We start from the raw sequence: 26,346 nt of genomic DNA on the forward strand, positions 1-26,346 counted from the left end.
GAGGACACCTCCTGACTTCCGTGAGACTTCAAGTGCTTTGCTAAACTGGTGCCTCACCGAAGGCCATATGATTGTGCAAAGTAAAACTGTATCGTAATGCAGAGTTAACAGTGGGTGGGTGGGTATGGGAGTCACTCTGTATTCACTTCTATGGCACATTATAAATATGTCTTAAATAAATTTATTATAGACAATACACATTTCAAACTTTTGCAGCTTCCATTAAAATCTATGCTATTGATACGATTGTGGCTAGTCCCTGCAGGAGGAGGATTATGTTGGGGAAAATTATTTGTAGGAATTCCCAATGCATTAGCAGGAGGAATGAGTTCCCGGAAGAACAGTGGAACAGATTCCATAGCAGGACTGTTGTTATACACTGCCCAAGGGTTCAGGTGCAAGTTTTCAATACCCCTATCAGGAGATATATCTGCTGGAAGAGGGGTCTCAGTAGGACTCTCACAGAACCTTGTCCCGCTCCGAGGTTATCCTAGGGTATGTCTACACTACAATGAAACACCCTCAGCTGGTTCTGAGACCCCTCAGAGCCCGGGCTCTAGCCCAAATAGCTGCACTGCAATTTGATAGCCTCACAGCCAGAGCCCTGCAAGCCCGAGTCAGTTAACACGAGCCAGTCCCGGGTGTTTGACTGTAGTGTAGTCATACCCCTTGAGTACAGAGTTATACCCAATCACTCCAGGGTCCCATAAACACCACTAAACTACACAGAGTAAAAGAAAAGAACCCCTTTGTGTCAGTTTCCCCCCTTTTTCCATAGCATCCTTCCTCAAATTCTCTGCTGGCCTCTGAGCCATGACAAGGCAGGTTTTCAATGTACGTGCTCCGTATCCCAGCAAACCCTCCACCCTCCCCAGCAATGTCCCGGCTCTGACAGTCTCTCCTGCCCCCTCAGGCTTTGTCACCAGCACCCTGGGGTTTTCTGGACGTCAAGGGCAATGGGCGGGGTGCAATGCCGATGTATTCCATAGGTTCACCAGCAGGCACAGCGTGGGGGGACGTGGGAGCTTGCCCCGGCTGGAGATGAACAAAGGTCAATTCCTTCGGCATGGGTTCGGATTTCAGCCTCGATGCGGCAGATTTCATGTATTCTTGTGTGCCCTCTACATCCTGATCTTTGCTGTCCTTCAGCTCTTCCACTCTGCCGGTGGCCTGATACTGTGCACAAAACAGGAAATCTTCTCAGCACAGTTAATAACAATAACGGGGGCTGAGCCAATGCCCAAGAGGGCAAGAAGGGAGAAGGAGAAAATGTCCAGCGCAAGGTGTTGGCCTGAGTTACTGAAGAGCAAAAAGAAAAGTGCACATTGCTTATCCTCCTATCAGTAGTTCTGTCATGACATCTGTGCCCTGTACAGGGGGAGAGCCAGATCTCTGAAGCACAGGCCACACGGGGTAAGAACATCAGGTCAGATAGTCATGAGAAGGAAAGCTGAAACTCATGTTTCACAGTGGCCCCTGCTGACCAAGTTGGAGCAGCAGTAAAAGAGCTGTAACGGGAATTCTTATCTGTCTTTTTGGATGCACGGGTGCCACGGGGTGTGTCTATAAAGGGCAGGGGGAAATAAAGCAGCAGATGAAACCCAGACCCTCTCCCCTTAATGCCTAATCTCTGAATTTTTTAAGTAACTAAACCTGCAGTTTAGCAGGGGCTGTACAATAGGGGGAAAGTTACGTGGAAGGCAAAATAGTGAACCTGCAACAAAGACTCTTCCCCAGTGGGATCTCCGTGTAGCCGCATCAGTCCTGACAATTCACTCCGCAAGTTATCCAGTGTATGGTAGACTCCCTTTAAGTAGTTTGCAAGCCCTCTAGCGGTGCTCATCGTGGTTTATGTTTTAGAAGCCACCAGAAACCAGTCAGAGCAGGAGCGTGTACGTAGCTGGGCTTTGCACGTTTGTGTGCCCTAGTAAACACGGTAGTTTGGGAGCCAACTGCGCCCAGGGGTGTTGTTCGTTGTGTTATTGTTACGTCAAGAATGAAAGTTACGACAAGTTGTCACTCGATGCCCATTGCACTGCAATTACCATTGCCCACCTTGTTTCTATTGGTACCCCAGAGCTCAGCTCCCCTGGAGTTCAAAGGGAAGAGTCACGGCTTACCTCGTTGTGGACACTGTCAGGGCTCACACTGAAAGAAGTTTCCTCCAGTCCGGTCTGGGAAGTGGCTGAAAGTTTGAGACCCTTCGACAAAGGGACCTGGCTCTTATCTTCATCTCCCAGGAGGTTAACAGAGGCTTTCAGGCTGTAAACCCTCGTGTGGTAGACTGGACTCGTTGAGCAGCGAGAAAGGAATTCCTCAAAGTACTAAAGAGAGGAGATTAGATCTGCTCTGAGTAGGGGCGTGGTGCTTAAAATGCTGGCAGCAGCCTGCCTACACTAGAGCTCCCTATGTAGCTGATCCCGGTGGAGCTGATTCCATGTGAGCAGCCATGGGGAATTTTTGCAAAAGGCTAAAGAGGTTGATTGGCAGAATTATATGGGCACGTGGGCTGGACTAGCAGAGAGTGCTGTGCACTGGCAGAGCCGCGTGGGGTCCGAGTATAATAGACACCAGGACGGGAAGAGAATGGCGTGTAACAGATCCGAATGGGAAGAGCTATGCATGCACAATACCTACTCAGACCAGGCCTGGCTGTTACCGGTCCTTCCCTTAAATAAGCACTGAAATTGACATAAAAGAAAAATCACCCTGAGCGTTGAACTGCGAGCCTCCCGGACCTTCTCGGGCGTGTCTTCCATGACTTTCCGGAGCAACAGGCCCTGGCATTCCAGGAATCTAAAAAAGCCGTGAGTGCCAAAAAGGGATGCGTTCGTTCTGCTCACCAGCCGTTGGGCCTTTGTGAAACTGTCCTCAAACAGATCCCACTGCTGGAGTCTGCCAAACCTCCAAACAAACAGGAAGGAAGCCGTCAACCTCTTCCATTCACCGCCGGCCAAGGCTGCTTTAATATTGCACTCAACAACCCCCCTTTTATTCTTACAGTAGCTTGGAAGGAGGCACGGGTGGCTTTGCAGAGCTGCTCATAAAAATGGGACAAATGAGGAAAGAGCCTCCCCTATTTTGAGGGTTTAAGAGGGACTTAAATGGCGACAAGGTTTTGTGCTGGCCTCTGCACAGGGGTGAATGTCGCCCTAGTTCCACAGGTGCCCTAGGCAGTTACATGAAAGGGCCATTTCATTTTCAGAGCGGCTGAGCACCTGTAGCTTCCATTAAAGTCAATGGGAGCTGCAGATGCTCAACCCTCTGAGAATCAGGCCCCTTCTCGCCAAATGCTGGAATTTAGGTCCCCACATTGGAAAATATTGGCTTTATTTATTTTTTTAAAACATAGATTCTGCAGCAGGGGGTGAATTCTCTGCACCCAATTCCATACCTACAGGATCACGGTTCTTTCCCCACAGCACACAAAAGAGCGCAAGCTAATGCCCCAAAGCAGAGACGTATCTGATGAGACCCCTGTATTACCAGATTGCCAAAGAGGAATATAGACTCAGCATGATGTTGCTCTGAGACTTAAGGATGCAGCTGGCTTCATATTGGTTTATGAACTGCAGGCACTCCTCAATGGGCCTGTAATCAAACCCTGCAAAAGAAATGGGCCTCAGAGAAGCCATTCCACTCAACGGCACTTAACAGGACAGCGTCGGAACAGAAGAGACCTCACAACAGCCATTCACCTGGGTGTGTTTGGTGACACGGACCTTGGGTTGTCATTTTAAATCATGGCTGGATGCTGACTGAATCCGGCATTTTTAGTGAAGCACCATGTCCCTGGTGCCATCAGAAAGCATCAATAATGAGTTAACATGAAGACATCAGTTACCTTTCCTCCTAGAGAAGGCATCCTTATGGTGCGCCCTGAAAATAAACCCCTGCACCCCATAGTGGTCTACTCAATGCTAAGGCCATGGCTTTAGGAGATGAAGTTTGTTTTTTGATCAAGTAAGTCCTACAAAAACATGTTTTCCCTTATGATGTTTTGCCCATTAATAAGGAATCCTGTTGGTTCCCTGGCAAAAGCCAGACCTAGGGTAGCTTCAAAACCACCAACCCCAGCTTGTAGTGTAGAGGTGGAAACCAGACAAGCTCATCCCGTTGGACAAAGTCAGCACGGCTCTGTGTGCTTCCTTTAAGTACGTCAGCAATCTGTGCAGCACACAAATTGGTCCCATCTAGTACCTGATCAGCAGCCCAAAATCAGCTTTCAAAACTGTCCAAAAGAAATAAAAATGGAGGGATTTTCATTCCTTACATTAAAACTCAATATAAAAAACTCATGGTAGGAAGAGCAATGACTCCCCTCTTCACACACTAAGGTCCCACCACAAGAGAAACTGAGAGGGCCTGAGAAAGGCACGGCTGCATGAGAGGCTAGCAGATGCCTTTCCAAGTTGTGCTCTTTTCTGGCCATCTCGGAGTCCCCTTGAACCATCTCAGCCTAGGCGTGCAAGAACAGAGCACCTCAACATTCCTGATGCTCTGCTTCATGACGGTGTCGTCTCCCTTTTACATTTAGGGCGTAAGCTCTTTGGGACAGAAACGGCCTTTGCTCTGTGTTCGTACAGCGCCTTGCTCAATGTCGTCCTGGTCTGTGAGTAGAGCTCCTAGGTTATAGCAACACAGATACTACTAATGGCCATAGTGGATACTGCTGGTAACACAACCCTCCCAGCCAGTGTAAACGCTGCATTAAGTGCCTCTTCCCATCATGAAAACTGCATGAATCCTGGCAGAGGATAGCAGTGTCTGGCCACCCTTCTTAAACTCCAGGCAGCACTTACCAGCATCACAAAGCAGCAGGTCTAAACAGGCTGAATAGAAACATGCCAAGACCATGATGCTCTCCTCTTGAGTAGCGAGTTCCCACAGCCACTCTAAGACTCTGATGCATTGGGTGTACCTACAAAATAAGACCTACGAGCTCTAAGAGTCATTATAAACTATCCCTTGAGACCCTGTTGTGCAACGGGAAAGTCCTAAGGGAGCTCTGACCCTAAAGTGCTAGCAGTAGCTGGCGTCAGTGCTGGTTCGACAGCAAGCCTTTCCAGCTTGCTGTATCATACTGTTGATCCCGGCCAGATTAAAAATCGATCCACGCCTCCCCCTCCATCTACGTCCACCAATCGCACCATCTCTCGGACCCTTCTTCCATCTCCGTCCTGTCTTTCTTATGCCATCCCATTTGCCCATCTACACTCATTCGTCCATCTCTCTTTACCAATCATCTTGACCAACACAACATAAATACCCCAACTCTAGCGAGTTAACACAGCCAGATGAAATGATGACAATACTTGTTCTTCAGGAACGCAGATTTGAAGAGAACCGAAAGAACCAGGCAGTGGAGGCTGGTTTTCTGGAGCCGCACACACATTGTATGAGCCTGAAAGCCTGTTGAAGAAAGAATAGATATGTCTGTATATATGGTGCGCGGGTTTATGTAAACTCTCCCTCCCAGCAAATGGTTAGAATGGACTCACCCAACTGGATGGATCGGGTCAGGTGACCCAAGCAGAGCTTGCTATAGGCCAGTGCCTGAGCTAACTGTGCTGTCATTAGCAACCTCTCCCTGGTGAAGGTGAAGTTGCACTGGGAACTTCTCTGGATAGCCATCATCTCGTATTTTAGCCACTCGTCTTTATAGCCCATACTTTGGGAGAACTGTGAAAAATCCATATACGTCGAAATGATCTAAGGCATTGAAAAGAGGATACGAAAATGCACCCTGCTGAAATTCACCAACCGTATAAAGAAAATAAAAGGCTGCTGAAGGAAAAGGCATGCAGCAGGCCAAGCAGGAGAAGACCCTAGTTTGGGAGCAAGCCTGGGGATCTTGCTCAAATAGAACATGGTGTCTCATTGTAGATGGTATGTTTAGGTGGAGGAAAATTTCCATATCTAGAGACATCAGCACTGAGTTGGAAGCAGCACCAGCTCAGTGGAGGTCTGGAGCAGGCTAACATGGGGCAGTGTGTTAAACATCACGCTGACTGACACTCAATGGTTATCTGATTGCCACAGAGACTTTTCTAATTAAAAACATAGCGAAATATTTGACTTATGACTTTGCCCCCTGCTCTCAAGGCTGGGCTTATGGTAACTTCTCTTGCAAAAAGCTTTCTTTTTCTTTTTTAATTGCCAGCTCATGTATAGTTTGCAATATGAAGACGCAAAGCCTTTTTGTTCTCGATCAACCCCACTCAGCAATACTGCCTGTGCCCAGAGACATTACCCCAGAGCATAAAACGTCCTCTTTTTAGAAGCCTTCTGGGTACTTCCCTCTTCTCAGGGATTATTACTCCTGGCGCCACGCTGATGCGTGGAGGAATTTCGCCTGGAGAGGTGAGGTACCTAGACCTTTGCCATCTATACCAGGACTATTAGGAAAGGGCACACACACCTGCATCTTGTTCTCAGACTCATCTGCCAAATTTATTTCCATCAGGGCTGCCAGCCGGGAGTACTTCCTGTTGGCGGTAGAGTCCAGGCTGTAGAACTGCCAGAGCAAGGAGAGGCAGTGAATCTGCTGCTGCAGGACAGCTAATGCCTTCCTACTGGAGAGACGTTGTTAGAGGTTAGTGGTCACAGCAAGTCAAACATATATGGTAACTGCTAATTAAATAACCAGAGATCAAGCAAAGGGGCCCCTTAGAAACTCTCTTGAACAAAGAGTGCCAATCAGGCCTATTGTGTTCAGTTTCCATGGTGACATTTGCAAATAGCTGCTGGCCAGGAGGGCTAAGACCCACAATCATCTGACTGAGATTCCACCTCTTACTCTGTGTGTTGGGCCTGACGCTGCTGAGCATGGTACGCAGAGTGTTTGGATTCTTCGAGTAACGACTGGAAGAAGGCTCCGAGCCAGGTACGGGGAAACCCCTTGTGCAGTAAGCAGAGGGCCCTCTTGATCAGTCTCTTGGCCAGTGCGATTTGGCCCATGTTGAAGCAGACCTGCATGGGGAGTGACTAGTAAGGCAATTGCACCTGTGTAATTGCACCTAGAGTCTGACGAGGTCAGGGAGGCTGAATGACATTTGCCTCATTTTAGGATAAAACATGGTTGAGGTGGGGTCCTGTAGACAAACTGAGCTGTAGGTGCCCAACAAGGGACTGTGTATCTGTCTGTCTAGGTTCTATTGTGGTCCCTGCTAATATCTGAGTGCCTCACAAACATTGCAGGAATCAAATCGGGAGGTAGGAAGATTTGGAGATGCCACTGTGGCAAGATCAGCCTCCAAAAGGAAACGGTGGGGTCTGCAGCTGAAAGGGAAGTTTGCAAACCGAAATCCAGGAGCAGATAACGAGTGGGGGAGATACTGTGTATTCCTTGGGTTGCTGCTGGTACTTGCTCCTCCAGGGCAGCCGGGATCCAACAGAGCTCTCAGATTGCACACTTTATTAGCAAACTGCAGCAGTCCCGGCAGTTAGACGGCAAAAGCAGGTGGGCTTCTGATTTTGCTCCAATCTTTTTTAAGGTGGCAGTGGTGAGATGGATGGGTGGTAGAACCCTGAGGGGTTTGCACAGGATTTGGGGCTCATGGGTAAGGCAGAGAGCAAGAGTCAGAAACCCCGTGAACCAGGTCATCTTTAGGCATCCTCCAGCATCTACCTGGTTTCTTACCTCTCCCCTGAGGCTGCAGAAAGTGGCTTCCTCAAACTGGCTGATCTTCAGTTTAGGTCTCTTCAGACAAGGGAACATTGCCAATGCTGACAATTCCTGTAGGCCACTTGCTTTCTTCAAATACAAGTATGCCTCAAGCAAACACAGAGAGATACAGTGAGAGGCTGGGCCATCGCCTACCCAGAACACACAACTCTGACCCCTCCACCCCCTACTTATTAGCCAGAGGAAACTTATCCAGGGCCAGCTTTAGGGTTAGGTCAGCTAGAGGTGCAGGAACATATGGAGGCCCACTCACCATATAATTGTTGGATAAATATAAGGAAGCAGCCGCAGACTCCAGAAGATAATAAAAAGCCCTCGTTCTGTCTTTCACCATCAGACAATGGCGGGCTAGGGCAGAGACCACCAATTCCACTCTCTCTCCACATTCACAGGGTGCCAGGTTTGTGGCTTCCTCTTTGCCACGTTTATGGTACTTAATCAGCTTGTCCACCCTGTCCAGGAACTCCTGTTCAACTCTATGGTGAGAGAGAAGAGAGGGCGAGCCCACTGTAGCCCAAATTGAAAATCGCTAAAGGATCCCCTGGGGATGATCCCATCAGGGCCCAGTCCTCAGTATCCCCATGGGCGTAGGGGCACCCCTACTGCAGAAAATATGAAACACTCCAAAATGTAACTGAAAAAAAATATTTCATTTCCTTTAAATTGACATAAAAATCCCCAAGTTGTCTGGCATCACCCACCAACCGAGGAAGGATGGGCTTGCAGTTAAGACATGGGACTCGGAATCAGGAAAACCAGGTTCAATTCCCCGCTCTGCCACTGACTGCCTGTGTGACCTTGGGCAAATGCCTCTGTTTCCCCATCTGTAAAATGGGGATAATAGTAATGCCATACCTCACAGGCTGCTGTGAGGTTAATAAGGTGCCCAGATACTATAGTGGTGGGGGCCAAACCTAACTAGATAGAAAATCCAGTATGAAGCATTTATACCACTATCAAAAATCCAGTGTACACAGGCTCCCGAACAGCAATCAAGAATTGCAACATAGGCATTTCCAGACTGGATCAAACCAGGACCAGTATCAGGTTTGCAATAGCAGCCAGCAGGTTATATGTCTCCAGAAGGTGTGAGAACCCCGCAGCAGGCAGATGTGGGATAATCTGCTCCCCCACACCTGTTCTCATCCTGGTCTCTCATAGACAGAGATTGGCTAAAGCATGAGGTTTTATCCCCTTCCTAAATTTGTTAGCATTAACTATTATAACTCTGGACATTATTGTTACTCATATAAATGTCCATGCCCTTTCTGAATCTTGCTAAACTCTTGGCCTCAGTGACTTCCTATAGCAATGAGTTCCAGTTATGCGCTGGGTAAAAAAAGCAGGGTTTTTTTTATTTCACTGAATGTCCCCTTGTTCCATTGCAATGAGAGGGAAGAACAGAAACTCCCAATCTGCCTTCTCTAGACCATCGATTACTTTATATGCTTTTATTATGTCCCCTCTTGATCCCAGTCTGTTCAATCTCGCTTCATATGAGAGTTTTGCCAGGCCCTTAATCATTCCTGTCGCCCTTCTCTGAACCCTGTCTAATAATTGTACAATAGCCTTGCAAAAAGCAGCAATAACTTGTTATCATTGACCCAGGGCCTGATCCTAAATTCGCTGAGGTCAGTAGGAGTCTGCCCATTAATTTTGATGGGTTTGGGATTAGTCCCTGGCTGAGCCAGATCTGAACTAATGGCTTGGAGCTGAAAAGTTCTGTTATCCCATTTCCAGTCCCAGTCTCTTGAGCAACCTGTTCCCAAGGAATTAACTTGCTCTTTAAGAAGCACAGGTGATCAAAGATCCCCCCCCCCCCCACCATACCGGAGATGATCATCTGGCAACACCTGTTTATTCATGGCTGATTTTGCCCTGCACTGTAAATTATCTGAAAAGGAAGTTAAAAAAAAAGGATTAAATGAATCATGTTCTAGCTTCCAAAATTTACTCTGTGGTTTAGGAGAGGGTATCCTTCACTTCCTCAGCTAAACTATTGTGCTGTGTTCCTGTGCACTGTTAAACAGAGGTGGGTATGACGTGATGCCTTTGTTTAAATTATGTATCAGCTAATTAAATCTGTAAAATTGCCGTGAGTGTCCAGCGAGAGGGACTGGACATTACGGACAGATGTCTCTGGGGAACCTCGCAACAGGGAAGGCAAGGTTTAGACTAGCAGAGTCTCAAGGAGTTTGCTGGTGAGGTGGACAGACTGGTGTGGTAGGGAGCTGACACACAGTTTGTGCTCCAGCAAACCTCTCTCTTGCTGAGGCAGATGGGTAACACAGTGGCTTAAGATTCTGGGCGCCCCGGGAGAGTGTCACATCTTGTGCAAGTCACTTAGGCTCTCTGTGCTTTAGTCCCCCATCTGCTGTGAGGATAACTACAACTGAAAATCACAAGGCACTCAGATACTGTGGTAATTGGAGCCAGGTAAGTACTGACACAGCCATAACAAGGGACAGGCTCATCTCTCTCTCTCTACCCCTTTCAAAGCCTCCCTCATTCTAACTGCATTCCCAGCTGGGCAGCCAAAGAAGTTTTACCTTCACATGAGGCCATGGGAGTTTCTATGGCAAGTTCCTGCCCCAGAGAGGCATCGGTCCTCTCTGGTGCATCTGAAACAGACAAGACAAAATAACTTCTGAATCTGAAATGCTCCATACAGGTATCGCTATCTTCCTGCACACAGAGACTGGGGTTGCACTAGTGACCAGGTTTGCCTACTACAAACACATAAGCTGGGACTTTATTTTAGATCTGTGTGTTTGGTAAGTTAGGAAGCTGTCTGTGGTTCCTCTACCCCCTTATGTGATGCTCAGCATTGAAGAATGCTCTGACCTGCATACAAGAAGCTTCTGGATATTTGATATATTAGAAACCAGACATGGCATCAGATAAGCCTGACACAGTCAGCCAATCAGGTGACCTAGTTCTGTATTGGCTATCTGGGTTGCATTGCAGATTTCAGGCTGGCTAACGTATCACTAGTCTTCCAGTTTGTCATTTGTTTGACAGAAGTAGGAAACACATTTGCAGAATTTCCAAAACTGGAAATATCAGATGGACAACCAGCACCTTGCAGGGTGTAGTACAGGGGTTCTCAAAATGGGGGTCAGGACCCCTTAGGGGGTCACAAGGTTATAACATGGGGGGTCGCTAGCTGTCAGCCTCCACCCCAAACCCCGCTTTGCCTCCAGCATTTATAATGGTGTTACGTTAAAAACACTTTATGTATTTATAAGGGGGGTCACACTCAGAGGCTTGCTGTGTGAAAGGGGTCACTGGCACAAAAGTCTGAGAACACCTGCAAGAGAACAGGAGATTTCAAGACACTGGGGCTATCATTCAACACACTGCAGTGTTATGCTCCAGAGACTGCAGGTATCATCTTCATCCTCTTACAGGCTATCCCAAACACTAGTGTAAACTACAGCCTCCAGAAATGCCAACACCCTGCAATGCATTGTCAGTCCCCCTATGCTATTTCCGAACTTCCGTTTACCTTGTGCTAAGCTTGTCTGAAGCCTCTTCCCGGTTTCTTCAGAAAGCACCTGAGCCGTGCCCTTGGTCTTACTGCCCTGTCCCAGCAAAGAGTCTTCATGGCTCATCTGGGTGTCCAGGGCATAGCGGTGGAAGGAAATGAAATCACCTCCACCGCAGCTTCTGCATTTGTGAGCCTTGTGCTCCAGGAAGGCGGCACATTTGAGGTGCAGGGCCTTCTTCTGATCCCCCAGCCACAGCTCATAGGCCCCTTCTCGCAGCAGGGGAGTGCAGAACCGCATTGCTTGATCCCGCTGCAACATCCCCAGCTCCTCTTGCAGGCTGAAGCTTGGAGCAGCGGCACCGACATCTGGAAAGCAGCAATAATTCCTTTATCGCATGATTGCATCAGATTTATCTGACTGGAAACCACTTAGACTGGCTGTTCTTCTGGGCAGGGACCTGTCCTTTTTCATTTGTTGATAGAAGTGCTTTACACATCCAGGGAGCGGTATAAAGAAATAATAATAAAGCAGAGCCAATGCGATTACGATGGCTGTAGATCCTCATGCAAAATTCTCCTAAGCCTCCCAAGGAGTAATTTTCCCGGCACTTATGAACACAAAATATTATGTGGCATTTCAACTGCCATCACTGGCCAGTGACTATGTACATGGGGCCTGATCCAAACTCCAATGAAGTTAATGGAAGGAAATACTTCCATTGACTTGAACGGGATTTGGCTCAGGCGCACAGGGACAAAACAAAGTGACATTAGCCCATCATTTCCGAGGTATGGCCAAAAGAGAGAGGAACAAAAGCGTTCCCAGGGAACACTGGGGGTTCTGGAAACTAAAAACCCTGCTCACCTTCAGAGTCCTCTGGCCCCAGGGATTGCACCGTCTGGGGGCCCAGATGTGTGTGTAAATGGCAGGAACCTACTGCCTGTGTAGCTCTGGTTTCTTTTCCAACATACTCAAACACGTGGGAAATGATCAGGCTCATGAGTGTCTCCTCCATCTTCTTGTTTGTCCACTCTGGGAGGATGTACAGCAGCAGCTCTGGAGTAAACGTATGGCCAATGACAGCTGCACATTTAACTGCCATCTGCTCAGAGGGGCTCAAGCTGTCCAACTGGGCCACAGCAATCTCTGCAGACAAAAAAGGTCAATCAGTTAATCACTTCCTCCCGTGAATATATTAACTCATAGGATATTATTCAGTTGCTAGCAATCTCTGGGATGTTGCATAGAGTTCCAGACAATGATTTTCAATTCCCATTCATGCTCATTTTATATCAGTGTAGCTCCACTGACTTCAGTGATTGGCATAAGTGAATCGGGCCCAGAGTGTGGTCCCTGGTAAACAAAGCCAGATGAAACTGGAACGCGAGCTGTGTGGAAGCCTGCTCACTCCTGTTTGTTTTGTACAATAGGTGCCCCTCCTGTATAAGGACTGTGATTCCATATATTATGGACCCTCTGGTCTTTAGCCTGAGTCCATTCCAGGAAAGCAGCAGAATCCTGTCTGGATCCCTGACCTCTTCTTTCTGTACAAATTAATACACTGAGGGAGCCCCCTCTGTGCCTTAGGGGAACACCATTTGTGAACACTGTTGCCTCGGACAACCAAAAAGAAATCCCAGAGTGCAATTTTGCACTGACCTGAGGTGGGTTCAAGGTACATTGTGACCAATCGTTCAAGTCCATTTGGACGTGATAAGGCATCAGCTGGTGACTCAGAAGACACAGACTCAGTTCCCTGTCACAGACCTACAGTGTGACATGAAGCATAAGGCAAGTCACTTAGGCGTTTCTCTGTGCCTCAGTTCCCCATATGTAACCCAAGAATAATGCTTCCCTAGCTCACAGGGGAGCTGTAGAGCTAAATACGCTACGGATCATAAGGCACAGATACTGTGGCAGTGAAGACTGCATGAGTACCTAGGCAGATAAATAAGCGGAAAGAATGGAGCTTGATTTGGACAGTGCACCCAAAAAGCACCATGGGTGAACGCAGTAGATACCCCTGTTATCGAAAGCTCCACACTATCTCGGTCTAACAGAGTTCCCAGAGTCTTTAGCCCTCCTCTGTGATGAGCTCCGGATCTCAGACCTGCACTGCGGCATTCAGATCCCTAGGTCTTTTTCATTTGTCTTTGACCGCTGCCTCTGAAGAGACACGCTGAGCACCAGCCAATCAGCTGCTCACCTTGCAGCCTCGCCGGGAGTAGAACAGTGTCCAGGTCCACACCCGTCCTGATGGTACAAACGTAAAGCTCTTTGTTTTCCTTGGAGGAGACAAGAGGCGCTCTGTAGGGTATCGATTTCACAGCACTGACTGTGTGGAGAGAAGGAATCATTTGGAAACATTTTACAGTTTGAGCTCATTTTAAAAAATATATATATATATATATATATATATATATATATATATATATATACATACATACACACACACACACACACACACAAATTAAACCATGAGCAAGTGAGAGCTAAAGAACTTGTGCTGGTTTATTTAGTCTTCTGCACTATAGGTATTAGAAAGGTCTCTGTAAAACTCATCTTTCTTTACTCAGCGTTTATTCCATCTGCCAGAAAATGCAAACTGCAAGTACTTTGATACAGGGACTGATAGATCTGAGGTCAGTCTAGTTTGTAAGCACCCTCGACAGCCTTTGCTGAAATGCTATTTTGAATCTCCCAACAAGCCACATCGCCTCAGATGAATCACGTCCGCACCAGGCCACACTACAGGAGCTGGTTTCCCCCTCTCTAAGCAATGGAAGCGCATCTAGGCTGCGAATGGCAGCGCCGCGTCACGTATCACCTCCTCTTCAATGAGAGCAGCCCCTGCACTAAAGTCCAGAGCCAAAAGAAAGTTCAGCTGAAGACCGAGTCAACCCGATCTGATGTTAGATCATCCCCAAGTGAAATGTTTTTAAAAAGTTGGTGGCTCCGTGAGTTAAAGAAGTTTCCTTTCAGCCAAGATTGCATTTCTGGTCCTGGGCAGGATAGATTCAGAGTGGCAGGCTACAGGTAGAGAAGAACCCCATAATCTATTTTATTCTATGTGTATCCTTGTGAATAGCTCACTGGAGGAGGACTGTGAAACCTGGGTTCTGTTTCCAGCTCTGCCACTAGCCTGCTGCGTGACGTTGGGCAAGTCACTGCCTGTTCTGTGCCTCGGTTTCCCATCTGTAAAGTGGGGGTAATGATACCGAACTTTGCAAAATCCTTTGAGAGCTACTGATGAAAAGTGCTATAGAAGAGCTAGGTATTATTCTATTCTATGAAGGTTCCTATACTGTCCTTACCATAGTATCTAGGTGCCTTCCAGTAGCATATGAAGGGACGTGAGCATGAAGGTGATAACTTCTACTCACACTGAGCTGGATTTGAACCAGGGACACGGAAGTGAAAAGCTCTCTATTCTGGTAGCCTCAGAGACTGAGGGGAAAGGCTCTCTGTTCCCTTAGACATCCCCTAAATTATCCAGACCTGCTCCATGTCTCCCAAGACCCAGCTAATATGAAATAGGGATGTAAACTGGAATTCTGAGTCCTCTGGCTGGGAACAGAGCCATGGGATTTAGATGAGTTAAGAAAGTGTATCGTACTAGACAGGTTATCCCACTCATCCTCTTCCTTCTCCTCCTCTGGGATGCGGCAAAACTCAAGAACCCCATTAGCATGGAGGTCCGTCAGTAAAGCTTCACAGTACAATGGGACCCCAAAGCTTCTTTGTATGAGGAATCTAAAGAAAGGAGAAAGCCCAACACTTACTAATGCAAGCAGCTTCTCAGTGGTAATATGGAATTTAGCACATTTAATATATTTTTAAATAGCTGATTTTGTTTATCTTTTTTTCCCATTTATGATGCATCGATTATCAGGAGGGAAAGCTAAGCAATAAAGGCCAAGACCCTGGAATGAGCAACTGGCCCAGAAGTGGGAGGAACAAATAGAATAGGAAATCCTCAGGAGATGAAGGATTGCCCTAAATTGTTTGTCTGGTTTAGCTGGTGAGCTGAGAAGGGTTTTCAAATTAAATTCAGATTCAGGAAACCACTTAAGCGGGTGCTTAAGTCTCATTGCAGTTGATGGGATTTAAGCACATGCAATGAAAATGTGCTTAAGTGCTTTCCTGAGTCAAGACCCAAATCAGTAACAATACCAGGGCATACTTTAAACAGTGCTGGCTAAAGTTTAGAGCAGGGGCAGGGAGTAAGGACTTCTATTCCCAGTTTGACCAGGCTCTTAAGGCTTGATGTCCCTCCCTGGTGGATTTGTTCCCCTCCACTTGCTAACGCAGATTAGTTGGGTGATAAGGGCACTTACGTTTCCATCTCTCTGGGAATGCTCACCACCCCAAGGGCCTGACGGGCCATCTCCAAGAGTTTGGAAGGTTCCAGTTCCCGGAGGACAATGCCAGTGGTCTTGGGGCTCTTCATGATGCCTTCAGCAGAAGCACAAGGGAGCAGCTCTTTGGAGGCAAAGGGAGACAATGACAGGACTATAAAGATGGGGACACCCAAGAGGAGTTTTGCCAAAAAATCCCAGGAGGTAGCATCGATGTACTGGGCTTCATCAATGATGAAAACCAGTGTCGCTTCTTCCGCTGCCTGAAAAAGAAAAGGGACGAGATCAGCGCATTTGGCCAGGCTTCAAGAGGAGAGAAAAAGAGCCAGGACAGACCAGACAGGGGTTTGCTTCATTTCTTTAAGCTGGGTATTTTTAATTGACATCAGTTCAACTCTCCACTGATTCCTCCCTGCACCTGTTGAGCCTGAATGTTAAAACTCCTCAAGCTACTTCCTTGGTTCGCATAAAACAGCGTAGCTCTGTTGAGGTCGATGTTGAGGTCAGGTTAAACCAAGTGAGAATCTGGCCCCATATTTCTAACCCAGCATTTAACTGGTAAGGAGATGAACCTTTTTACCAGTTTCCAAGGCAGGAACAAGCGCTATGCGAGGTGATTTTCAAGGGCACCCAGCTGATTTAGGAACAGAAATCCCAGTGACTTTCAACAGAACTTGTGCTCCTAAGAGACACAGCTGCTTTTGAAAATCCCAGCCCGTGTATTCAGGAAGGGCCTCCACCAAGCATCTCAGATTCAGGGAAGACATCCCTATTGAGTCTTTGGGGAAGATAGTCCAAGTGGATGGTCATCCATTAAAGTAAAGCTGTTTGCTAGCCATGCCTTTGTAACCCACTCAGGGTGGTGCTCTGTACCCTCTAGTGGTGGGCTGGACCACATACAGAGGTTGATGAACCTTTTACAGCCACAGCTGACAGAGCTGGATCTACACTCAGGCAATAGATGCTCAACCCATATTCTATCCCCACAGCCGATGACCTATCCAGGGGCACGGTTTAACACCTGCAAGCCCAACCTCTCACTTGTACCTAGTTGGGATGTCTGTTCACCTCATTTATATGGTGATGGGGTTCGCTCACCTTCCGCAGGACTCTGAGGAAAAGCATTTCCTCTTCTTTTTGCTTTGTCTCATTGTCCATGTGAGAAACCTCAGCTGACACGGGGAACTGGTCAGGAAGACACCAGCACAGTTAGCAAGAGACGCAGCATGCTTGGGAGTTAATGCATATTAGCAGAAAAGCAGCCAAGAAGAAATTTCCAGTGCAGCAAGGTGTACGTGCATCGCTCGTCACTTTTTTTTTTTTAATAAACCTTTCCCTGTGGAGACCTAATGACTCAGGATTTGTCATGGGACACCCAATGGAACCTTTTGCTTCCTAGGCCACTGGCTTGAACTTGACCCATGTCACTGTGATGTTCCCATCTGGCCACTGTTTGATGAACTACATTACATGCATTTGCTGGCTCTTAGTCCGATACCTAGCGGGCAGTTATCCACATCACAAAGGTCACCACCCACCAGTGGCATCGCCGCTGTCCGTCAACGGCACTCAATGCTGAAATCAGCAAGGAGACACTTCTGCATGCATTGAACTCCCTCCCTCACACACCCCCTTGCCTTGGGCTGGATTACTCCCCTCCATAAACCCCTCACCAGGTCTCCCCCAATGCTCTTTAAGGGGTGAGAGCTGTGCCCCCAAAGCAAGACTGAGACTCAAAGAGCTGGCATCATAACGGCAATGAGGCTAATCTCAGTCAAAGGTGAAGAAAAGGTTGCCTAATTCCGAGCTCACAGCACGTCAAGGGGGTTTTGAATTCTTTGAGATCACTGGATGCTCCAGACAAATTCAGGGAAATTTAGTAGCTGTATCCAATGTACCGGTCAGTCCCATCTAGAACAGTGAAAACATTTTGGCTTTCTGATTTGGAAATTTGATCCTGGCCACAATTTTGACATTTCTGCCAGTGAAATTCAAGGCAAGGATGAAAGATGCTGAGACATGGGCGTGGCAGAAATGAAGGAATCAACTGAACCCCCCGCTCCTTGTAACCGGCTCATGCACAAAGTGGTTACACATCACTGGGTCTTCTCCCAGAGAGCAGGTGCTTTCCCCCATTACCTTCACAAGGAACTGATTATTGAGGAGACAGTAGAAGGTCTCATCCCACAGCCCATTGAGCTGGCTTTGGAGGATGTCTTGTCTCTTATAAGGTCTACAGGCATCGATCCCGAAGAATATGGCCATAAGTGACCGGATAGCATAGAAGGACTCCTGGATATCTACTTTGGACAGCTCCAGTGCTATCACCCTGTGTTGAAAATTATTATTATTATTTGTATCATGGTAGCACCAAGGAACCCCAGTCACGGCCCAGGACCCCATTGTGCTAGGCACTGTACGAACACAGATTCAAAGGTCTCATTCTATAGAGCGGCTCTGAGCAGCTTGTGAAGCTTCTTAGAGATCTGCCCCCAACCTTGATTAGAAGTGTCTGACAGAAACTGTGTCGGGAGGGCAGGGGGGAGATGCAGTCTCTTGCGTGGTATATGGGCAAGCTAGATACACCCAACACAGTATGACATATGATGGTGGTGAGCCATAGATTTTAAACCCTGAAGGAACCATTATGATCATCTGGTCTGATTATAACTATAAAACATAACGTTAACAGTGCACAGACCATAGAATTTCGCCCACTGATTCCTGCATCAAGCCCCTGACTTCTGTGTTCCGATTTGGAGCTGGCTTCTTGGGGAAAACATTCACTCTTGATTTCATACCCAGCACATCCTGCTATTCATGTCTGTTTTTCACTGACATAGGGAGCAATTCTGCCTGCAGAAGCAGCCACAGGGAATAAAAAGAAGGCCACCTAAACTACAGGACAAATAGAGGTGGGAGATCACATGACGGGATCACTGGCAGCTGAATTACCCTCCCCTCCAGTGTTGGCTCATTGAGGCGATGGGGATGGTATTTTATCCATGATAACGGAGCCCTCACTGGTGAGACCCAGTTACAGACGAAGGTGCTTCACGTGGCATTTTGTCACCGCTCTGAGCTCACATGGCGGTCACCAAGAGCCACTGAGTAAGTGGTTATACTGAATGACTGTGGTGGTATCACGATGAACACACATTGCAACCGTCGCTCGTGACACCCGCCGGAAGGTTTGATCTGGCTCCATGGATGAGATTGTTGTGGGGAAGAGGCTCAGAGAGAGACAAAAACACCCTAGCAAATATCTTCCCCTGAAACTCAAAAACAATTGCCTAGGAGGTTCAGATAAATATCTAACTACACATTGATAAGACCCTGCGTTATGCTTAGGGGTGTATTAAGTCTAGGATACACAAGTCAGGACTGAGGACCTTTGCAGAACTGTGTGGTGGCCCAAGACTGGAACAGGGATGCTACTAAGCAAAGTTAAGAGAACTGACCTGTGATTTTCCTCCCTAGCTAGGTAGTCTATTTCAGCAATTAATCGGCTTTTTCCATAGCCCGTAGAGCCTTCGTACATAACAACACGGCCTTCTCTGTGTCTCACAAATTCTTGCAGTGCAGCCTGGAAGATTCTGATCTCTTTCTCGCGACCTTTCAAGAGGAAAGCGTTTTATAGACAGTATACTAGGGTATAGGACATTGTTCTTCCCAGCCATGCAGTGGAAGTGGCTGTCTCTAAAATGCTACTTCAGACATTGGTCTTAAGGGGTTGTTCAAAAGCAACAAGAAAAAAAAAAACACTCCAACATGCCGTGGGCCTAAGTAAACCCTCTCTGGGGTGTGACCAGCTCAGGGGCCATAAGGAAGAGCTCTGGGCCTGAGTTCTAATCCTACATCTGGCATTGCGCTGTGGTGCCATCAAGCAGACGAGCTAGCTTGTGAATTGTCCTCTCTCATTTTATAGGTTGCATGTCTGTCTCAATCACAGGTGCCTTGCAACTGGTTGGGCTGCTGGCCTACAACCCTTTATCTTGCCTGCAAAGATAAGCATCAGAACTGTGGACACATGGGAACAGGAGAGGGGGAAAATCAGAACTGATATTTTGCTTTAAACAAAAACATATGGCTATTACTTTCACTGATGTTGTTAGATGGCAACTCCCCTGCCTGTTTATCCCTATGTCCTTCCTCCCACCATTGCATCCCTTCCTGACCTTCAGGGATGTTCTGCACATTATTAATACTGTGCCAGGAGAATAGATCCACCTACCCAGCAAGGGTTGATTCCCATCCTTCTTCCTGGTAAAGCCCGACTTTCCAAACATTCTAAAAGGAGGAAGGACGGCAAGAGTCAGTGATCACCTATCTGGACTATCAGATGCTAGGTAAGAAATAAAGAGAACAGAAGAAAGAATTTCAGAAGCTCCATGAACCCATCTGGCTGCCCAGAGGCGAAATGAAAGAGTTAGATGGGCTCATTCATTTGCTGCATACAGCCCATTCTTAACCCCAGTGGAAATGCAAGTGGTTGGAGGACATTTCAGGCAGTTGTTTGGAGAAGGACAGTGGTTCTCAACCTTTTCCTTATCAGAACTCCTTCCATCTAGCTGGGAACAAGTCAGGTCCCAGCTTCTATTTAGCAAGATGGGAAGGGCAGGGTGGTCCCAACCATCTACGCCTGTTTGCAAGCTCTCTGGGATTGCTGACCCCTGGGTAAGAATATCCAGCCTTTGAGTTAACAGAGTTAGATTTTCCCTTCTCTCTTGCTTGTACTGGAAGGAGCACATAGGAGTGACTTACAGGTTTCTCTTTCTGCCGAGATATTCATAGGTTACCCCAGGGCTCATGGCATCGCTCGTCTCCTTCTCTGGAAGCTTCTTAAAAAAACAGCCGGGCAACCCAGATTTTGAGTAAGTCTCTTCATCACATGATATCATCCCTGGATAGAGTGTCAGCATCCTGGAGGCCATCTTAACCTTCGAGCCAGTGACTGCATCAGGAATAGAGTATGGGGAAAGGCTGTGAGCAATCTAACGGATTCACACACACACCACAGCTAAGTCCTATCTTACCTGTATATTCTTGTCTAGGACGCATGCCAGCAACTCCGCAGAATGCTACTCCACTTGTAATCCCAATGGAAACAAGCCTAAAATAGAGTAAGAGCAACATGGAATCAGACATCTCCTGCTAACACTCTCCATAGCTATAGCTTTCTCAGCCTTTTTGCTTTATTAGTGATCTAGACTCACTACAGGGCTTGCCACTATTGTTCTGGGCCTGTGATAAATGATTGGCTCGTCCACTGGCCAATTAACACTCGGTCCCCGTAATGTCATGAAACACTTTTGTTCTGTGCTGATCTCAGAGCAATGGTGGTTTTCACAGGACTGGCAGGCTGGTGATCGGGGATGTAACGGCACTGGAGAAATATTATCCCAAGTAGTAATCAGTTCCTTTCCAGAATAAAACACCCAGTGAACATCCAGAATTACAGTGGTAATGATAAAAAAAAGTTTTGGAAGGGATATAAACCTTCCTGCATCAAGGTACAAGCCAATCTCTAATTAATGGGGCAAGGAAGAAGCTTTCCCTTTGAGCAGGTTACCCCATAAATGCAGGGCTCTTGCATCTTCCTCTGAAGCAGCCATGGTCAGAGACAGAATACGGGACTAGATGGATCCCTGATCTGATCCAGCCTGGCAGTCCCTGTGTTCCTAACACATTTACTTTCAGATATTTTTCTTGTTATTTCTGGTTGTCAATACCCATGACAACCTGTGTCACTGTACAGCTCCCACTCGTGACCAGCACTGGAATTAAGCCATGGCGGAGTCACATTTTCTCAAGCAGCGGTCAGTGTGATCCATGACAGGAGGTTAAAACGAATGAATGTTTCTCCCAGACCCCTGCAAGTCTTGGCAGCTCAGTTCCAACAGTGCATTGGACCAAAGAACAAAAGAAAAACACAACGGACTCTGGTCCACTAGAAGATAACAGCCAACTACTGCTGCCAGCTAACTCCCTTAGCTCAGTTGGTAAAAGTCAGTGCTGTAGTGCTGAAGATCCCAGGTTGGGAGCCTGCTGATGACCCAGGCAGAGGGTCATTGCACTTACTCAATTTTTATGAGATTCTTAGAGCAGAGATTAGAGATGCTAATTGCACTATCTAAGGCATGGGTGCTCTCCTCCTCCCTCTTATCACCAGGCAGCCCAAAGACACACAGAAATGTGCAGCCCTGTGTTGAAGGACAGAAAAGGAGAAGTGGTTAAAAGTAGATTAATAAGTAACCCAAGTATTCCATTAAGGATATGCCAGAGGGGCTCAACCCAGTTGTGGCTTCAAATATCCAAGACTTCCTTAATAAATGCTTGAATTCTGAAAAGCTACAGGCATGATGCATTTTGCATGAGGTTACAAAGAGTTTGGGAACAAAGAGGGCTGAGGAAAAGGATGGTCCTGTGATTAAGGCTGGGCCTTAACAGATCTGGGTTTGATTCCCAGCTGCCTGGCAGACTCCCTGTAAAAAACGGGGCGATGATATTTCCTTTCTCCCATCCGTTGTCAGTCAGGACAATAAGCTCTTTGGGGCAGGGACTCTTTCTTACTATGGCGTATGGCCAGCGCCCAGCACAAATGGGCCCCATATCTTAGCTGGCCTTTCTATGTGCCACTGTAATACAAACAAACAACCACAATGGTAAAAGCGCTGCTCAGGCCAAAAGCACCAGGTATCCCACTTGCTCACAAACATCAGTTGGTTCTTACTATTGGACAGATGCCACTGTCTGAGATTTTCTGTACCTGGCTGGCAGCTGAATGGTCCCCACCCATGCCATCCTAGTGGGCATGCCTCTCCCTAATTCTCACAGTGATCCCTGTGCCAGCTGGGTTGCATTTCACAGAGCAGCTAAGCCCTGCTTTACTCACTTTGCCAAATGTGGAGATTTTGATAATTTTGCCTCTCCAGCCCTCCATGATACCAGAGATGCTCACAGTGGCATCCTGGACCAATTTGCACAGCTCTGTCATTTTTGTGCTCTCGTGAAATTGCAGCTTGACAGAGACCGCGGTTACCAGTCGAAGTTCGGATACAAACTCCAGTGGCTGATTGTCGTCAATCTGGAAGATAAGGAACATGCGGAAAAGACTCAGTTCCTCCATGCACCTGGGATTTACTCTCTTCATTGCCTTGGGTGGGGATTCACTGGGGAGGAACAGCACGTATCAGAACAGAAACATCAGCATCTTACCTTCTTCAGAACATTTCCCAAGACAAACCTCCGCAAGGCCAGCTCGAGTCCATGACTGGAAGCCAGTGCCACAGCATTTCTCAGTAGGACTAGGAAAGGAATTTATATGGTTTAAGTCAGCGGTTCTCAAACTTTAGCAACCCGAGGACGCCCATTTTGATTTAAATTTTTTTTCACGGACCCCCAAGTCCTCTGCTCAGCCCCAGGCCCCACCCCCACTCCACCCCTTCCCCCAAAGCCCTGCCCCCTCTTCCTGCCCCGCTCCACTCCTACCCTCCTCTTCCCCGCCCCATCCCTGCTCCTCCCCCTCCCTCCCAGTGCCTTCTGCACACCAGGGAACAGCTGTTCTCCCAGTGTGCAGGAGGCGCTGGGAGGAAGAGGAGGAGTTGAGGGAGGGAGGGGGAGGAGTTGATCAGCATGGCCCGCGGACCCCTGGAATACCCTTCGCAGACCCCAGTTTGAGAAATGCTGGTTTAAGTTATCAAGAGGCAAAAGCGGGGGGAGGGGGAGGGGGCGAAGGCCTCTCCCTATTCCAGGGATCCTGCATTCTTGTTGGCTTGGACGCTGAATGCGAGGATCTCACCTTCATCGTTTGGATAATGCTGTAGATGGTCTATGCACTTTTCAAAGTGTTCATCAAAATCAGGTGGGTGGAAGATCTTTAGGTATTGCAGCTGAGTACACAGAAAAATTATAGACAGAGTGTCATTTCCCCAAAGTCTGCTCAGTAAAAAATACATCAACAGATGCTGGAATAACCCCGGATCTCATCCTTCACTATGGTCATCATGCCTAAATTGCACCCCAAACTAATTTTATCATTCCCACTATTGACACCTTCCTGGCTATATTCAGCCCGCTTGTGCCAGAAGTTAAAGGTTCTGGATTTGCAAAGGGGCTGAGCACCTGCCCCTCCTCATTGACTTCCCTAGGATTTGTGGGTGCTCAGCTCTTCTGAAAATAAGGCCAAAAGGCCCTAGAATGACACCATGTACTGACCCCATCTGGTGATCATCAGAAATTGGGAAGAACGGCTAGCCTTAAAAGTAAAACAGTTGCTCAAATTTCCCTCAGAGGGAAGGTACCCTGCAGCAATTTAGCACATGCTCAGCATAGCATGGGGGAATAGAACTCACAATCTTTGGCTGTAAAAGCACAAGCTCAGCTCAAGAAAAAGTCCCACTAGCTAACAGAAAAGGGAACCCTATGAACACAAGCCAGCCTGGTATATGTTGGTTAATGGACTGATCCAAAGCTCACTGAACTCAATGAGGCTCTCCTCTTTTGACATCAGTGGACTCCATATTACGGACTTCACTGCACAGTAATTGCAAAAGCACTATGGGGCTCCTACCTTCCTGGCTTTTTGGCCTTTAAGCATTTCTGCTTCTAACACGTCCCGGTCACAGAGCTCCCAGCAGTTCGGTGATAGAATCACCTCACGAGCTTGTGCCAGGCTTTGTGCCAGCCTCACATCATCCACTTGCTGGCCAGTCACCAGCCAGTACTGACGCATCTCATCACCGACAATGAGCTGAGACACATGGCCTGCAGACAACCCTGAAAGGAAAAGAAAAAGACAGTTCCCATTTCCGTAAGTGGCGTTCTTCACGATGTGTTGCTCATGTCCATTCCATATTAAGTGTGTGTGCTCACTTCCACTCCTGATGGTGCCAGAGTCGGTCCCCTACAGATGCTGCTAAGAGAAAAACTTCCAGCACCAGTGCATGTGTCAAACACACACACCTAATATGGAATGGACATGAGCAAGCACTCAGAGAAGACCAGGTGAGCTGCCAATATGTTTCTTCGGAGCTGAGGTTGCTGTCACATATTTCTTCCATTAGGCATCTGTACCGATCTTCAGCTGGAGCTCTGGGCCCACTTCCGTGTAGCTAAACCCGAACTGCTCCTGCATCTCCAGGCTGCATTTTGCTGCAAGTGTAATGATGTCACTGAGCTGGCTTCGTTCGACCTTCCAGAGCACCAGCAATGCATCCCCTGTAGGAGAGAGAGCAGAATGGAAGGGGGCATGAAACAGAGATGGCTCTTTTCATGTGTGTGATTTCCAGCTGGTGAGATCCATGAAGGGCCTGATCCTGTACCACTGAAGTCAATGGGAGCTTTGCCATTTTTTAACTCCAGTGGGAGGCAAATCAGGCCAAAAATACTGTAATAGCCACTGATACATTTCAAAGGCATAGTACAATGTAAGAAGTACCTGTGAAGTTCAAGATATCGCCTCCGAAACAAAGCACATCTGAGGAACACAGAAAATGAATAAATGAGACAGAATGTAATGCCATCTTCATTATATAGCTGCTTTCATCCCAAAGAGCTTTACAAACTATAGATCTACACAAGAACCACTTTGGCATTGCTGAGATAGGGCATAACTGTTTTATAACGCATAGAAAGACTGCATAACAGTGGAGAATGGAAAGGGGAAACAGCACTCTCATGGGATTCAGTGGGGGGAAATTTAAATATTTGCATTTTGGTAGTGCTCAGAGACCCTGCTCAGGCTTGGGAACCTCGTTGTGCTCAGTGTTGTATGAACATGGAGATTGGGGCAGGGTGTGCATCTAAGAGGAAGACAGAATCCAATTATTCTAACTGGAATTTGGCCAGCACTTTAGGACTAATAGCCCACAAATTCATATGCTTGCAAGGAGAGCTAACCGTCACACGTGATCAGGACCCCAGGATTTTCCACTTTCAATCAATGAATTAATTCCTTTATGGATGAGTGTGTGCCAATTTGAGCACGTCACCACTGAAGCCACTAACATGCCAGAGAACAAGAGCCCAAATTTAACTCACTCTCCAATACCACAACCACTAAGAAGAAAAAACAGGGATTTAGCTAGAATAATAAAACAAACACATTTTCAGAAACACAGAAATGGCAGCCAGCAGGGCACATTATTTACAAACTCCTTGGGGTAGGGGTTGCATCTTCTTTAATATATTCCTCTGCAGCAGAGCAATGCTGCTTGACCAAAGTTTCCTGGCTTACGGAGTTAAACACACCACCTCCACCCTCTGTACAGCAACGCTACGATCATCTCATTTCAGAGCTGGTTTCCCCGAAGACTCTAGTAACACCAACATAAGAAGGTTAATACTGTGGGTATATGAAAGCTATGCTAGAGAACTTCCACATAAAACTTAGCAAAAAGTAATGATAAAAGAGATGATAAAGAATTATTAGCAAATAAGCACTAATCTGCTTGTTAAGCAAAAATATGTTTAAAAGCATGGCCTTTTGTTATAGCTGTGTAAGGTTGTTTTTAATCGCATACGTGCTTATTATATAAAAATATCATAAAAAGCAGGGGGAAACAACAAACAGGAAGACGTGACAGGGTATAAAATTTAATAATGGTTGGTTGAAGACTTGTTTTGAACCCATGTTAAAAGTAGGTCAAAGTCGTTATGCTTCTTTCCAGGGTGCCCCAAATTTCCAACCGTAATTTGTAAGACTTGACAACCAGTTGACATTTGTTAGAGATTGGATGACACCAGCTATGCAGCTCAACTGCAAAAAAGAAGGGAGAAGGAGTCTACATAAAGCCCTGTGTAACAGCCC

General features: G+C 47.1%; 1 protein-coding gene across 1 annotated transcript in view; it reads right to left on the minus strand.

The window, feature by feature from the left end:
- Positions 1-167: 167 nt before the first annotated feature.
- The window catches only part of LOC102939799 (adenylate cyclase type 10), a 28,055-nt gene continuing 1,876 nt past the window's right edge, over positions 168-26,346 (minus strand). The window contains exons 3-33 of the mRNA XM_043533803.1: positions 24,976-25,014; positions 24,612-24,755; positions 24,109-24,314; positions 23,338-23,428; positions 22,755-22,843; positions 22,432-22,623; positions 21,618-21,739; positions 20,573-20,649; positions 20,301-20,490; positions 19,771-19,826; positions 18,998-19,151; positions 17,676-17,865; positions 16,635-16,721; positions 15,516-15,799; positions 14,795-14,931; positions 13,385-13,513; positions 12,043-12,324; positions 11,196-11,543; positions 10,237-10,308; positions 9,518-9,581; positions 7,941-8,163; positions 7,643-7,774; positions 6,800-6,972; positions 6,422-6,572; positions 5,502-5,712; positions 5,316-5,412; positions 4,803-4,921; positions 3,487-3,604; positions 2,709-2,904; positions 2,121-2,324; positions 168-1,176 (exon numbers count right to left, since the gene is read on the minus strand). Of these exons, the coding sequence (XP_043389738.1) occupies positions 910-1,176; positions 2,121-2,324; positions 2,709-2,904; positions 3,487-3,604; positions 4,803-4,921; positions 5,316-5,412; positions 5,502-5,712; positions 6,422-6,572; positions 6,800-6,972; positions 7,643-7,774; positions 7,941-8,163; positions 9,518-9,581; positions 10,237-10,308; positions 11,196-11,543; positions 12,043-12,324; positions 13,385-13,513; positions 14,795-14,931; positions 15,516-15,799; positions 16,635-16,721; positions 17,676-17,865; positions 18,998-19,151; positions 19,771-19,826; positions 20,301-20,490; positions 20,573-20,649; positions 21,618-21,739; positions 22,432-22,623; positions 22,755-22,843; positions 23,338-23,428; positions 24,109-24,314; positions 24,612-24,755; positions 24,976-25,014 (4,844 nt within the window). The 3' untranslated portion in view covers positions 168-909. The remainder of the gene's footprint in view (positions 1,177-2,120; positions 2,325-2,708; positions 2,905-3,486; positions 3,605-4,802; positions 4,922-5,315; positions 5,413-5,501; positions 5,713-6,421; positions 6,573-6,799; positions 6,973-7,642; positions 7,775-7,940; positions 8,164-9,517; positions 9,582-10,236; positions 10,309-11,195; positions 11,544-12,042; positions 12,325-13,384; positions 13,514-14,794; positions 14,932-15,515; positions 15,800-16,634; positions 16,722-17,675; positions 17,866-18,997; positions 19,152-19,770; positions 19,827-20,300; positions 20,491-20,572; positions 20,650-21,617; positions 21,740-22,431; positions 22,624-22,754; positions 22,844-23,337; positions 23,429-24,108; positions 24,315-24,611; positions 24,756-24,975; positions 25,015-26,346) is intronic.

This window comes from Chelonia mydas, chromosome 21 (assembly GCF_015237465.2).
Source record: "Chelonia mydas isolate rCheMyd1 chromosome 21, rCheMyd1.pri.v2, whole genome shotgun sequence".
Lineage (NCBI taxonomy): Eukaryota > Metazoa > Chordata > Testudines > Cheloniidae > Chelonia > Chelonia mydas.